We start from the raw sequence: 15624 nt of genomic DNA on the forward strand, positions 1-15624 counted from the left end.
AGGGCGGGGGAGGAAGCAGACAAGAAAACAGAGCCAGTTAACCAGTGTCGGATTAAATGCCAGAAGTCAAAACAAGCAAAATGAGGGCTTTCTGTCAGGGGGCTCAACCCCCTCCTAGCCCCCCAGCCTCACCTCCACACTCTGGGCCCACGCAGGGAGTGAGCAGGGGGCATCTGAGCTAGTGAACATGGAGAGATGAAAGAGGCCGCATCATGGAGGCTTTGGGTTGTCAACTCTGATTTTATACTTTCAGAAGCCATGGATAAAGCCAAATTGGAAAAGAGCTGTTTCACCATGCCAGCTGGAAGACAGCTGTCCGGTGACCAAAGAAGCTGGCTGGAGAACCACGGCAGAAACACTAGCTTTCCTTCATGCCTAATTTGCTTCCAAGTGAGCAAAGAGGCTGAAAAATTGGAGAAAAGCCTAAAAGCAGGCCAGAAAACTAGTGTGGGAGCCACACTGTTCTGCAGGGGGCCCCGAGGCTCTACAGACAAAGTCCGTGGGGGCAAGCCCTGCTACAAGCCCAGAGATACCCAAGCCCTGTCCGGATCAGGGCTGCTGCTGGATCAGAGCTGGGCAGGAAACTGCGGAGCTGGGGTCGCTGGGGTGGGATGTGGCTTGGGGCCACTCTTGCAGCCTCCTGACAGCACACCAGGAAGGGCTGGGACCAACATATGGAACGAGGCTCTAGACCAAGGTAGGTGTTTAGGGTTGATGACTGTGACCTCCTCAGGCAGACTGGCCACCAGGCTGGAAGCCCCACCTCCACCCCTGGGACAGCTGCTTATGGGACCTGCTTGGGTTCCCAGAGATATGGTCAGGTTCAGGCCACCCAAGAGAGAGGAGCAACAGCCTTCTCCAGGCCGGTGGATCCACCCCAGATGGTCCTGGGTCTGGTCCTCCTCCCAAGACTCCGGGGCTCAGCCGAGCGTATCAGTCCAGAGGTGACGCAGGAGGGCCTGTCTTTGGGTCCCCACCGCCTCTCCTCTCCTCTGCGGGAATCTGAAACCCTGGCTGCTGGGGCCACTGTTCCTGGTCTCCTTGTGCCCGTACCCCCATCTCTGGGGCCCTTGGCCTCTGGCCTGTGTGACCACAGTCCACCCTCAAGAGTGCAGAGGCAAATCTGGGTGAGATGGCCACTTCCTCGGCACGGGTGGGACCTGGCCCCCTCCTCCCACCAGCGGCTGGTCCTCGTCCTCAGGGCCCAGCAGAAAGCTCTGTGGGCAGTTTCACGGAGCTGCCTGCCCCCAGCCAGCTGGAGGGGTCAGGGAAACCAAACCGTCCAGGGGCCTGGAGTGTGGGCAGGACAGGGCAGGAGGAGCAAGAGGGGTCGTCACTTCTGCAACAGACAGGGAGTGTGTGCTGTGTCTGCACTGTGGGCAGGGAAGAGTATGCAGGATGGAGGCTCTGAAGCAGCAGACCTTGTAGGCCAATGTACGAGGGCAGTTCTTCCCTAAGCCAACGGGTGGCGCAACAAACTGCACGTACCCTCATAATGAATCTGGCAACGGGAAAGGAAATGTCACAGGTTATGGCAACGGAGGCATGAGGAGCCCATCCCACCCGCCCAGCCTTGCGCTGCCTGGAGGTGGAGTCGGGGGAGGCTGGACAGGCAGCGCCCAGCTGGGGGCCCAGGGGTGGACAGACGGAGTACCCAGGAGACACGGCAACCCGACAATCTCCAGAGCCCCCAGCAGGCAGGAGACACTCCATGCAGACAGTGTCGGGCCAGAACGTCCACTTCACTCAGCACGCTGTTGGTTTGTCTACACCTGGGTCTCCTTCATCGGCCCTCTGACAGCCTCTTCCCTCACGCCCTCGGTGCCTGAGACCCCAGGGCCTCCTGGGTGAAGCCTCTCTCCACACCTGACTCTCCTGACTATCCCCACCTCCCTGAACTCACCATGTCCTCCCCTGGAAACTGCAGGTCCAGCTAAGGACCCCCTTGTCCCAGGGTGGGCACCCCGGCCAATGCCGTTGCTTCCCTTTCCTGCACCATGGCCCCATCAAACTAGCTCCAAATTGTGTTGCATGTACTTCTGGAAAAGAGGGAATAAAGGGGAAGCCCCACTCTGGCCTCAGCCAAGTGCCTGCTAACCTCATGGACCCAAAGGATTCCCACAAAGAAGCTGGAAGCCTGGCAAAGCCCTAGTTCCTCCCAAGACCCCATTCCTCTCCTCTCTTCTGCTGTCAAACCCCTCAGATGCCACAAGAGGAAAAGTGCAGGCCCGATACTGTCACTCTGATTCAAAACTGTTCCTGCTGTCCACGAAACAAAGCCAAAGGCAGCTGTTTGACCCCAATGTCACGGCCTTTCTCAGCCCCTCGCAGCCATCCTCCTGGCACCTTTACAGCGGGTCCTCCCCTCCAGCCAGGCACTCCGCTCCCCTTCCCTCTGCCCCCACCCCTCCTCCACAGTCCATCCATCCTGCCCCTTCAGTTCAGCTCAGCTGCCACCTCCTCTGACTCACCAGCCTCTCCCGGCTCAGGGCCCTGGCCTCACACTGCAGCGCCTCCGCCCACGGCCGGCTGGGCTGAGCAGAGCTGAGGGTGCAGGCCCCAGCGCATGGCCCAGGCTCAGGCTGCTTACTGGACAGATGGATGAGTGTGGGGATGAGCAGACTCATCACTCAGGGGCTGGTCCTGAGTCTCCATCAGTCTCCGCACTTCACCGTGAAGTGTGGAGGCAACAACACAAGGGAAGGTGGGGGAGGCGGCACCAGAAGGCAATAACTCCATGTTCTCCTCTCCTTCCCACAGCACGCGTGTGCACACATGCACACACGTACATGCCCACGCACACATTATGGAAGAGTATGGAACATGGGCGTGACATGCCCATGCCCCGCATTCACACACACATGTGCACACACGCGCACGAAGACGCGCTGCCCTCACACGCATGCAAGAACACGTACACACAGGTATGTGCCTGCCCGCACATGAACACGCTCACACACACTCTGTGTACACAGATCTGTGCACAGAGAACACGCATGCACATGCTTGTGCACACACACAGTGTACACACAAAACACAAAAGCTGAGAAAGTTTCATAAAGTTCGCTTTTGCTTCAGGCTCCCCAAGAATAAGGAGACAGCGGATGGTCCCTGGGAAATAAAGATGGTCAGGACCCTGCATCGGTCACAGAGGCTAATGGCAGCCTCAAAGCATGCCCAGATGAGGGGTCCACGCCTGGTCTGCTTAGCTGTCTCCACCCAGCCTTCTGCCGCCCGAGCCGCTCACCAGCGCAGCAGGTCTGAGATTCAGCTGCAGGCCAGGCCCGTGCGTCTTCCGGACCACAGATCGCGTGTTATCTCGCGCGGCACTGTACTCTGCGGTGAGACTCCCACGCTGTTCCCTACTCTTTCACAAGCTCTTCACCACATTCCCGAGCGCCCGTGTCTTCCCGAGGCCCCAGGTCTAGCACTCTGGATTTGGGGAACAGTCAGCATCTCTGTGCACAGTCACAAAGCTGCAGCCTGGCCCAGGTCCACTTCTTGTGTGTCTTGGATCAGTTTTGGGCTGTTGGGGAGGTACTGGGTCTACAGTCCACAAAGATCTGGGGGACGTCACTCCCCTCTGGCAGCCCTGCACTGACCTCCCTTTGCCTGTTGGTCCAAGTCACATTCTACACAACCTCTCTGCTTTCTACAACACAAATCTCCTCTGGGAAAAAATATGCCCAGAGACAGCAGCATCTCTTTTGACCACAGTCAGGAGGATCCTCCTGGAATGAGTCTCAGTCCTGCCTCAGCAGGACCCTCTCCTGCCCTTTGCCTGACAAGGACCAGGTCTCAGGTGTGATCAGTCTCCCCTTCAGTCTGACTGGGCCTTCCTGACCACACAGCCCAGGGATACGCCTGAGCCTGTGAACTCCAGCATGTGCTGTGGGCAAATGTGCTAAAAACGACAGGACTCTCGGAGACCATGAAAAGCCACATACAGCACGAGACACAAACACCAGGCAGGTCTGCTCTGCGCTGTGTGAAAACTGTAAATTCTCCACTGCAGCGAAAAACACTCAGAGATGCTCTAGGCCCAGAAGAGCCCCAGGGCCCTGGTGCTGCCCAGGTTAGGAAGGGCCTCACACAGCACCTTCTGTGTCCTCACTGTGATGGGGTGGGAAGTCTGAGAAGACTGGATCAGAAGCAGGTACAGGAGCCCAGCCAAGCTCCCAGCCCTTTGGGGGTCTGGGGGATCAGAAAGCTCCTTAGTGTTCCCCTTGTTGAGCTTGGATTCAGAGTCCCGGGGTCCTCCCATGGGGACCCTGACCATCTCTTCTAGGCCTCTACCACACAAGGGGTGACCGAACACAGAGTTGTGCAACAGGGACGCAGGCAGACCGGGGCGCCTGCAAGAAAGAAGGGGAAGCACATCCCATGTTTTGCTGCAGAGGGCATGTCCTCAGTGACTCTTCACATCACGGCTCTGGAGGGTGCCTGAATGAATGAGCAAGGGAACGAGTACTCAACTAAGGACAGACAAATGGGCAAGGGGATGAACTCAACAAAGGGACAGACAAATGGGCAGATGGAGGACCCGCGCTGCTGCGCTGGGCCCGAGGACAAAACATCACAGGTGTGCAGGACTCCCTCAAGAAACACACAGTCTTCACTGTCTTCTGACCCAATCACTCGCTTCAGGAGACCCTTGCTTTGTCTGGAAGCATTTGGCCCTCACTTATGAAACAGCAACCCATTAACAGCTTTGCATCATGACCAAAGAGCCTCAGACACACTAGACCTTTTCTGGCAGTTCATCTGATTTCAATAAAAGTTTACCGAAAACCCTCTATTCACAGCCTGGGCTGGTGACAGAGAGGCGCACGGACTCTTGTCCCCCGGGAGGTAGCAGGCAGACGGGCCCTGAGCCCATGGAGGGAAAGAACTAAGGCCTCATGTTGTTTCTGGCCACAGAGGCCTCAGAGCTATGAGAGGGTGATGCCCTGTGACCTCTCACAACCCAGATGTGACATGCCTTGTGAGAAGACAGTAAGCTCCTGCCCAATAGGAACCTGAGTGTCACGACCCCCTGAAGACCTTCGATGACCCCCAGGCAACCTCCTAAGGGCTGGACTGCAGGCCTGAGAAGAGGATTTCTCAGCCCAGGGAGCTGTACACAAGGGCACAGGGAGCTAGCATGAGTGTACCTCCCAGGAGGAAGCTGGGTGGAATCCCGACCCCCAGCCAAAACCCAAAGGGGGTCGCTCACTTGAAACACGCCTGTAGCCGCCCGGCCCTGTGCTGAGGCCTGAGGGTGGTGCGTACCAACCCTGAGGGCTGCGCAGCACAGGGGCTCACTCACCACGCAGCCGGGTCGTACTCGGCCCAGACGCGGGTGAACTCGTCCAGGTGGTGGGGCCCTAGGATGGAAGAGTCCCGCGTGAGGTACTCAAAATTGTCCATGATCACAGCCACAAAGAGGTTCAGCATCTGCAGGACAGGAAGGAGAAGGGTGATGTCCGGAAAGCTCGGCCTGCCCCTGCCCCCCCGCCCCCTGCAGCACAAGTCTCCGTGTGAGGCAGTTAGGGCAGCAGAGGTCACTGACTCAGGCAGAGCCTGCCCCACCTGCTCCGCCCATGGCCTCTCAGAGGGCTTCCCAGGCCCCCTGCACGTCGCCACCACCAAGAGCAGCATCCTGCCCTGGCTCCAGGTCCCACAGGCCAACCCTAGCCCAGGATCTGGTCCTCTGAAGGCTGCAGTCTCTACATCTGCACCATCCTCACTCAGGCCCATCAACTCCTGCCCACCATCTGTCCTGCCGTCTGGGTTAATCTTCCCCATCGTGAGGCCCCCAGCTTTCCCCTTCTCACCTAAGCCTTCAAGGAAAGTGGCGACTTTGGACTTAATAACTTGAGCTCTAGAGACCTAAAACTCAGGCATTTTGTTTTGTTCTTTTAAACTGAGTTGAAATTCACTTAACATACAAGTAATTCTATAATTCAGTGGCATCTAGCGTATGCACAACTGTGAACCACCACTTCCCTAGTGTCAAATTTTTCTCATACTCCTGAAGAATACATGATACTAAGTACTCATTCCTTATACCTCTGTCCTCCCATTCCCTGGAAACCACCAATTTCCTTTCTGTACCTAGAAAGGTATCTATTTGGGGTATTTCAAACAAAAGGGTCCATACAACGTATGACCTTTGTGTCAGGCTTCTTGCACTTAGTGTCATGTTTCCGAAGTGCATCCTTATTGCAGCATTTGTCAGAACTGCATTCTTGTTTATGGCTGAGTAACACTCCTTTGCAGGTCTGTACCACAACTTGTTTACGACAAATGTGGTAGATGACACCACTCTCATGGCAGAAAGTGAAGAAGAACTAAACAGCCTCTTGATGAAAGTGAAAGAGGAGACTGAAAAAGCTGGCTTAAAACTCAGCATTCACAAAATGAAGATCACGGCATCTGGTCCCATCACTTCATGGCAAATAGATGGGGAAACAATGGAAACAGTGACAGACTTTATTTTGGGGGGCTCCAAAATCACTGCAGATGGTGACTGCAGCCATGAAATTAAAAGACACTTGTTCCTTAGAAGAAAAGCTATGACCAGCCTAGACAGCATATTAAAAAGCAGAGACATTACTTTGCCAACAAAGGTCCATCTAGTCAAAGCTATGGTTTTTCCAGTAGTCACGCCTTGATGTGAGAGTTGGACCATAAAGAAAGCTGAGCATTGAAGAACTGATGCTTTTGAACTGTGGTGTCGGAGAAGACTCTTGAGAGTCCCTTGGACAGCAAGGAAATCAAACCAGTCAATCATAAAGGAGATCAACACTGAATATTCATTAGAAGGACTGATGCTGAAGCTGAAACTCCAATACTTTGGCCGCCTGATGCGAAGAACTGACTCATTGGGAAAGTCCCTGATGCTGTGAAAGATTGAAGGCGGGAGGAGAAGGGGACGGCAGAGGATGAGATAGTAGGATGGCATCACCAACTCGATGGACATGAGTTTGAACACGCTCCGGGAGTTGGTGACGGACAGGCAGACCTGGCGTGCTGCAGTCCACGGGGTCACAGAGAGCTGGACGCGACTGAGCGGCTCACACGCTGCAGTCCACGGGGCCACAGAGAGCTGGACGCGACTGAGCGGCTCACACGCTGCAGTCCATGGGGTCACAGACAGCTGGACGCGACTGAGCGGCTCACACGCTGCAGTCCACGGGGTCACAAAGGGCTGGACGCGACTGAGCGGCTCACACGCTGCAGTCCACGGGGCCACAGAGAGCTGGACGCGACTGAGCGACTCACACGCTGCAGTCCATGGGATCACAGAGAGCTGGACGCGACTGAGCGGCTCACACGCTGCAGTCCATGGGGCCACAGAGAGCTGGACGCGACTGAGCGGCTCACACGCTGCAGTCCATGGGGCCACAGAGAGCTGGACGCGACTGAGCGGCTCACACGCTGCAGTCCATGGGGCCACAGAGAGCTGGACGCGACTGAGCAACTCACACGCTGCAGTCCATGGGATCACAGAGAGCTGGACGCGACTGAGCGGCTCAACTAAACCACGACTTGTTTATCCATTCACCTACTGATGGGCATCCGGGCTGTGCCCAGTAGAATTGTTGAATCCTACTATAATTGTACATTTATTATTTTAAGGACTCACCATACTGTTTTCCATGGTGGCTTTACCATTTTACATTTCCATGTGCAGTGCACAAGGGTGTCAATTTCTCCATATCCTCACAAAACTTGTTATTTTGTCTTGTTTTTTCAAATAGCAATACTAATAGGTATGAAGTGGTACCTCATGGGTTGTGCTTTGCTTTGCCCTAATGATCACTGATGTTGAGAATATTTCTACGTACTTGCTGGCCATTTGTACAGTTTTTTGTTTTTTGTTTTTTTTTTTTAGAGAAATGTCTCTTTAGGTACTTTGGCCATTTTTATATGGTTATCTTTTATTGTTGAGATGCAGGAGCTCTTTATATATTTTGGATATTAACCCCTTATCATATACACTATCTGCTAAACTTTTCTCCCATTCCTTGGGTTGCCTTTTCACTTTGTATAATAGTGTCTTCTGATGCACAAAAGTTTCAAATTTTGAATAGTCCATTTTTTCCTTTTCTTACTCAGGATTATGGTGTCAAATCTAAGAATCCTTTGCCAAATCTGAGGTTATGAATCTGAGACTACAATGTTTTCTTCTAAGAGTTTCATAGTTTAAGCTCTTGTCTTCAGGTCTTTATCAATTTTGAGGTAACTTCTTTTCTTTTCTTTTTTCTTCTTTTCGGCCATGCCCCATAGCATATGGGTCCTATTTCCCCAACTGGGGATCAAATGTGCACCCCCTGCAGTGCAACTGCGGAGTGTTAACCAGGCAAGTCTCCAGCTAATTGTTACATATGGTGTAAAGTCCACTTCATTCTTCTTTGCATGTGGGTATCCACCACCATTTGTTGAAAGGTTTATCTTTCCTAACTAAATGGTTTCAGCAGCCTTGTTAGAAATCTTTTGACCATGTATATGAGGATTTATTTCTAGTCTCAACTCTATTCCTTCAGTGTATATGTTTGGATTTATGCCAGTATAATACTGTTTTGATTTACTCAAGTTTTGGCATCAATTTTTAAATCACAAAGTATGAGGCCTCCTATCTTGTCACTGGGTTTTTTTGTATTTAATTTTAAAAAGTTTTTCTTAAAGTATAGGTGATTCACGCTAAGTGTATAGCAAAGTATATGTATGGGAGGGAGTCGAAGCACCTGGGAGATCGTTAGAACTCAGACTCTTGGGTCCCTCTCCCAAAGATTCCAGTACGGTAAGTCTTAGAAGGGACCCAGGAATCTGAATTTCTAACAAGTGCTCAGGTGATGCTTAAGTCGCGGGTCTCTGGACCACACAGGGACCTCAAGGGTATCATCCAGCCTGACTGATACACCAAACACTAAAGACAGCGAACTTACATCTCCAGCCAGAGGCTCCCCCGCGCCTCCACTGCCTCCCCGCCCACCACACCCGCAGCTCCCCAGCCTTCCACCCGGGGGAATATCATTCACTGCCTCACCCCAGCAAGCCCCAGAACACAGCTCTCTCCCCTCTTTCTCTCATGCCCATGTTCAGTCACCAGTCACGTAAGCTCTGCCTGTACAGGGCGGCCCCCGTCACACAGCTTCCTTCTCACCCTCCCTTCTCCAACTGTCACTTCCAATCAGCTCCTGGCCGCACACAGCCTCTCCTGACCAGGAGCCAGAGTGAGGTTTTAAGATGTCAAGCAGACGATGTCACTGTGCATCATCTCCCAGAGGCTTCTGCTGACTCGTGATAAAGTCCACTCACTGTGATGTGGCCCACGGACACCTCCAGCCTGACCCCATGAGTTTCCTGAACCACATCAGGCACAGGCAGGCTGGCTGGAGTGCTGGCGCCTGTATCTCGCCACCACGGTGCAAGTCCTTCTAGCTGAGAACTGAGGGACAGTGCCCCACAGAAATGCAAGGCCCTTTCCACGGGAGTAAAGGCAGGCCCACAGGAGCTCATTACTCAGTGGGTCCTTTCAGGATTAACGTGGTCCTCATCCCCAGGGAAACAAGGACCATCAACATGGAATCAGCTTTCATGCATCATGGGTCAAAATCAGATGTCAGCAAGAGAGCAGGGGGACTCAGGTTGGTCTGAGACCGGCAGAAGTGGCAATGGGGTGTGCACAGGGTCCAGGACTCACCAGAAAGGAGCAGAGGAAGATGAAGGAGACAAAGTAGAAGTAGGCGAAGTCACTCCCACACTCCGTGGCATTGGCGAGCTCATCACAGGCCCGACTGCTGAGGCAGGACAGCATGATCTCATGCCAGGCCTCCCCGGTGGCACTCCTGAGAGGAGGGCAGAGCGTGAGGCCAGGAGGGAAGGCCCAGGACTGGCCGGGAAGGAAGCCCAGGAATTTAGGAGAACTGCGTTCCCTCCCACAGGGATCCTGCATAGGTGTTAGGTCTGGGTAACAGATGCTGATTCTTAAAAAGAAACCTCTGGCATTAGATTTTCAAGTTGATGCTATGTGGGAAAGCACGTGTTACAGGAAAGCAATCATGGCCCCGAAGTCAGCACCATGGGGAGCCCCCTCCGCGGCCTCTGATCTCCTCCCCAGCGTGTGCCGCCCAGTCCTCCTGGGTTCAGGACACAGTGACTCCATCCTTCCCAGTGCTCAGGCCAGAGACTTGGGAGTCATCCTTGCCTTCTCTCTCTCACCACGTCTTGACCTGCCTTCAAAACCAGCCAGGCTCTTACTACCCCTACCTCCCTGGGCTGAGCAACAACCGCTTCTGAGCTGCAGCAACAGCTAGTTAACTGGATGTTCCCCCGCCCAGTAGCCCAGATCAGATCAGAGACCTCCCCAGTGACCCCTACATGACTGCCCAGAGCTCTGTGGGTCTGCAGCTGCCTCATCCCCTACCACGGTCCCCATTCACTCTACTGCAGCCACTCCTGCCTCTACTGTTTCTGGAGCACATCAGGAACCCTCAAGCCTGAGCAGCTACTGCAGAAGCCCGCCTGCGTGGCCTTCCGCTCCTGTGCATGAAGCCAGCACAGGGGCCAGATGTGCATCGGACTTGCAGGTGGCCCAGCATGCCTCTGTGTGGTCAGTCCTGGGCAGAAGCTGGGTCCACTCCCCACTGACAGTGGCTGGTTCAGCCTGTGCCAAGCCTGAATGATGAGGGTGCCCATGTGATGAGGAAAGAACAGAGGTCTTTGAGATCAAAGGTTTAAAATCAAGGCTGGCTTCATATATCTTGTGACATGAAGCAGGATATTAATAAACAAAGAAATAAAGTGCATGTAAGAACTAAAGTCCGGAGAAATGACACTACTCGGGGAAGTGTCAGCCTAAGGATCCTGTTTGTCTGATGGAAAGGGTAAGTCAGAAACTCTCTCCAGGCAGCTCAGTGAAGCAGGCCTGGGCTGAGCTCACCCTCCAAAAAATGAACTCCCACACCCCGCCAAATACATCTGCATAGGGTCAGCTGAGCTGGGTGTCCCCAAAAGTGGACATAGCAGGGAAACCTCAGGAAGGGGCCCAAGGTGGGGTCTGCTGTTTATTTATTAATTAAATATTAACTTATTATGAGGCCCCTCATCATAAATTATTAGAGAGACCACATTTCCGCCCTCCCTGAGGATCACAGTGAATGAAGGAGACACATTCGACCCTCTGGGCTCTACCCACGAGTGCCTTCTTACGTCAGGGCGGTGGGCAGCCACAGTCCACGTGTGTCCACGCCTCAGAGAAATGGCTAGGGAGCCATCCCCCATACACCTTTGCAGGGAGGCCTCTGAGCTGACACAAGTCGGTGCTCCTCAAGGCCCTGCCCTGGTGCACCCCTTGACTGCACCCTGGAGCCGTGGGAACTGCAGCCACTGTGAGCAACAGAGGCGGATGGAGCTGCCCTCAGACCCACATGTCTGGCCGGTTGGTCCCTTGGGCTACTGAGTGGGTGCACACTGTTGACAGCAGCTCTCTGCTGCCCGATTTTCCTGATCCCAGGGATCCCTGAAATCACTAAGGCAAGCTGATGGGAAGCTTGGGGCTGGCACACCAAGAAAGGCTCTTTTGACACCTGTGCTTCAAGACCTCACTGGGCAGCAGAGACAAGGCAGGCAAGCCAGCCCAGCCCAGGGGTCTCAGACTGACTGCTTCGGGGGCCTCCCGTCAGGCCCAGGAGCCATTAAGGAAGAACAAGCAGAAAGGGAGGAGAAACTGGAACGGTCCACCACAGAGAAGCCAGTATGACGAGGAGTGGAGGGTGGGGTCCATCTCGAATGAAGGGGTCCCTGAGCCTGGACCTACCTCTATACAACACACTGAGGAGGAGCCTCTGATTCTGGACCCACCTCCACCTCCCACAACACACCTGAAGAGCAGCATCAAGGCCTGAAGAAACGTCCGAAAGTTATTGTGACGGTTGATGCTGGTGTCGTCATCCAGAGCAATGTTTCCAAACACCTGCAGTGGAGAGGAAGGCAGACAGCACTGCAGACCAGTGCGCTGGGTCCTTAGGAGCCATGGCCAGGCAGGAGGCTGTGGGCGTGCAGTGGGGGCCACACGGGCTGGGACCGCCCTCACCCAGAGACCCCGACAGAGCTGCCAGTACTGCTGCTGGGGGACAGGGCCCGGGTGTCTGGCCCCCGCGGCATCTGCGCCTTCACTTCCAGGGAAGAGGAAGTGCCTGGCAAGTCTAACATGCCACTGTCCCACAGCCCGGTCTGCACGGGCTCTGGCTCTGAGCCTGTCCAGGACCAAACAGCATAACCAGTAAAAAGTGGGGCCCAGAGCTAAGTTTCGGTGGGCTCTGCTAGACAAAAGGAAGGAATCATTTTAAAATTCACTCTCTCATCAATGACCCCAAAACAGTAACTATACTGATACTCTGATAGATCACTTGAAAGTTTTTTTTAACATTTTTGTGCAAACACGACAATGGGCTTTGTACCCATTTTAATTTCTTTCTTTCAGGGTTAGAAATGCAAATAAGCCCCTCACTCTAAGCAGCTTAAAATCTGGAATCCAGCTGAAAATTTATGAATTATCATATATCCATCAAAAACAAAGATCACTGGGCTGTGTTTTTGTATGTCCATAGACCAAAGCATGAAAAACATATATTTGTTTTAAATAACATCAGATCTCAGTAAATTTCAAGCAAGAGAACTTTCAATCCCTGAAAATAGAGTTTAAAAATCAGTTTTCAGCTAACCTTTTAGACACTGTCTCCTCCCACCACAAATTAACATTTGAGACCACCTCCCATCCCTACATCCTTCAGAAGTGCTCCTGGGCGAAAGGCACAACCAGCTGCTGTGGCACAGGCAGCCCAGGCCATGCAGATGTGGTCAAACACTCCTCACTGTGCGAGCCCAGCACCCAAGCAACCGTGCCCACCGGTGCCCGGACACAGCCCAGCAGGACTCCACACAAGAGGAGGGTCGCACATCTGCCCACAAAGGGTGGCAATGCCTGGCCTCAGCTACAGAACAGTCTTTCTAAGAATTAAGTTCATAAAGTGCTTAGACTGGCACCTGGCTCATAGAAACACTGCTGAGTGCCAACCAGTCCCTGCTGTCATGCGATGGCCCTGCACACACCCACCTGCATGCCGATGATGGCGTAGATGAAGAACAGCATGGCGATGAGCAGGCACACATAGGGCAGGGCCTGCAGAGACACAAGGAGGCCGGCTCAGCGCCAGGAGAGCCACCAGCCCCCTTGCCTGCACCACATCCAGAGAGTGGACACTGGCTGGGTCTCCGGGCAGCACCAGCCTTAGCTGACCTCAGACCCAGCCCCACTGACCACCAAGCCCCTTCACCAAGTGCCCATCATCTTCATTTACAAACCAAGTCATAAAAGCCACTTCAGCCCTTTGTGAGCATAAACAAGATACTCTCTGTAAAACTAAAAGTGTCCTTACAAACTCACAGGAACAACGGGGGCCATGGGAGGGGTGGCACCCACCCTGGTCTTCCCAAGGAAAGTGCCAGGGCGGTAGGGCAGAAGCTCCCCCACCGGCACAACGAGGGAGAAGTCAGGCCCCGCCTGGCCACACCCAGCCTCACCTTGAAGGACTGGACGAAGGTCCAGAGCAGAATGCGGATGGTGTAGCCTTGGCGGAGCAGCTTGATGAGTCGGGCAGCACGGAAGAGGCGGAGGAAGCTGAGGTTGATGAAGTTGTTCTGCAGGGAAAAGAGGTTGTGCTCTGACCTTCAGAAACCAGCCTCCCACAGGCACAGGGAGGCTGCTCCCCACCCACCTCCCCAAGTCACTGTGTCCCAAAGAAAAGCAGGTGAAGAGAGAGACTGAAACAAAAAGTCACTGCTTCACAGTCTAAGCAGCAATCAGCCACCAGAAAATCTTCCAGAAGTAAAGCTTGTCATTGCAAACAACTTCTCATGCAGCAAATCAGAGACACTCCCTCCACAGGGAGGGACAGATGGGTCCTGCGAAGCAGCTCCCTGCTGCCAGGTGGAATGGGAGGCTGCCCGCAGCCAGGCCTCCGACACTGACCGCCTCTCAGGACACAGCTGAGCAGCCCAGGGACTGGGCCGGGCTGCCTCTCCTCAGACTCGAGGGCCATGCCCTTGTCTCCCACATGCCAGCAAGGCCCTGTCACCCGGGGCCCAGCAGAGGGGCGGACACGTCCTCTGGGGCCAGGCAGGGACCTGCAGACAAGTCTTGACAGGAGCTGTAGGTGGTGGCGGCCCCGCTGCTGCCACCCGAGAAGCCCCCTCCGTAGCCCCCAGACCAGTCTCTGCTCCAGAGAACCCGAGATGTCTCACAGCACGCCCTCATCCAGAGGGTCTAAAGTCAAGCACAGAGCAAACCGATAATCTCTGGGCTCCACGGATGACCTGGGAGTAACGCTTCCACCCTGGCTCAAGGGCACCTGAATCCCTGGCACATCCCTTTCAGGGGGCCCGGCTCTGGGCAGTGTCCCTGAGTAGAAAGGGGTGCTCATGGGCACGGGGGGCTTCTTGCCCTGCCTGCTTAGAGACCAGGTGCCCTCTTCTGCCCACCCACACGCAGCCTGAGAGCAGCTTCCTCACACTTTGCTGTTTTAAAATACGCAAGCAGCTCAGGCTAGATACATTGTGTTGCCAGATTCAGTGGTCAGACACAGAGAAAAGAGAGCAGGTGTTGAATGAGGCAGCAGCCGCGGTGAGCACGTGCAGGAGGTGGCAGGGTCTGGGAGGAACGGCGTCCCGCTCCAGGGCTGCCCATCTGATCTTGGCTAGGACGAGGTGTCTGTCGGGGGACAGGCCTCACTCCACCCCTTGCTTGCCTCATCTCAGGGGCTGGCTTCTTCACTTCCACCTGGGACTCTGGACTGTGCTGGTGAGGGACATAAGTTACCCTGGGCGGTGGTGCTGAGTTTTAGACAATTCCACAGGGGGACAGGGCAGTTCACCGGCACAGAAGGGCTGACTGTGGTCCAGATCAGCAAGAAGGCAGAGTGGACCTCGGGACGTGATCCTGGAGGGGGTTCTCATTTGCCTGCAGCTCCCTCACTAGCTCGAGCTGGGGAAAGAGACCCTCAGGGCAGACAGGGTAGATGAGATACATCCACACTCTCTATCTGAGTCCCCTGGGCCTTGAGGACTCTCAGGTGAGCCAGTGATCTCAGGAGGTTGGAAGGGGGACCTTTTAGGGTGTCAGGGAGCCCTTTGTACAGGACAATGAAGCCCAGCAAGGGTGAGGGGCTGCCTCCTCAGGCTTCTTCATTTTGAAACCACCTGCGCATGTGGACCTGGAGGGGCCAGGACAAAAGCAATTTGCTCAGGCAATTGGCACAGACAAGATGATCTCCTGAAAATAGTGGGAGGAAATAGTCTTCTGGGTAATAAAGAAGGGACGGATACCAGAGCAGACAGAGGAATGCTGTCCATTCAAGTCCCTGGACACAGAGCTCAGCCACGTAACACTTCCTATGGACACCCAGGCCCCACCCATCCTCCCAGACTTTCTCCTCGGGGCTCCAGTAGGCACCTAGGAGAGGGTGGGGGTGCCAACAGACAGACAGCCCTAGAGAGTCATGAAGGAGGATGGTGAGGCAGCTACAGATGCCACAAGCAGTGTGATGGCCTGAGCACATCATGGCTGCACCCAGGGCA

General features: G+C 54.4%; 1 protein-coding gene across 6 annotated transcripts in view; it reads right to left on the reverse strand.

The window, feature by feature from the left end:
- The window catches only part of CACNA1B (calcium voltage-gated channel subunit alpha1 B), a 213472-nt gene that overhangs the window by 17222 nt on the left and 180626 nt on the right, over positions 1-15624 (reverse strand). For all 6 annotated transcript variants that reach the window (XR_015136010.1, XM_086323921.1, XM_086323922.1 and 3 more), the window contains 5 exons: positions 13573-13689; positions 13106-13171; positions 11871-11962; positions 9692-9836; positions 5309-5436 (listed from right to left, as the gene is read on the reverse strand). Coding sequence is in view for 5 of the 6 variants with exons in the window: in XM_086323921.1 (XP_086180047.1) it covers positions 5309-5436; positions 9692-9836; positions 11871-11962; positions 13106-13171; positions 13573-13689 (548 nt within the window). In the remaining variant the exon portion in view is untranslated. The remainder of the gene's footprint in view (positions 1-5308; positions 5437-9691; positions 9837-11870; positions 11963-13105; positions 13172-13572; positions 13690-15624) is intronic.

This window comes from Bos grunniens, chromosome 11 (assembly GCF_055505025.1).
Source record: "Bos grunniens cultivar Pamir isolate PY7600 chromosome 11, Bosgru_T2T1.0, whole genome shotgun sequence".
Taxonomy (NCBI): Eukaryota; Metazoa; Chordata; class Mammalia; order Artiodactyla; family Bovidae; genus Bos; species Bos grunniens.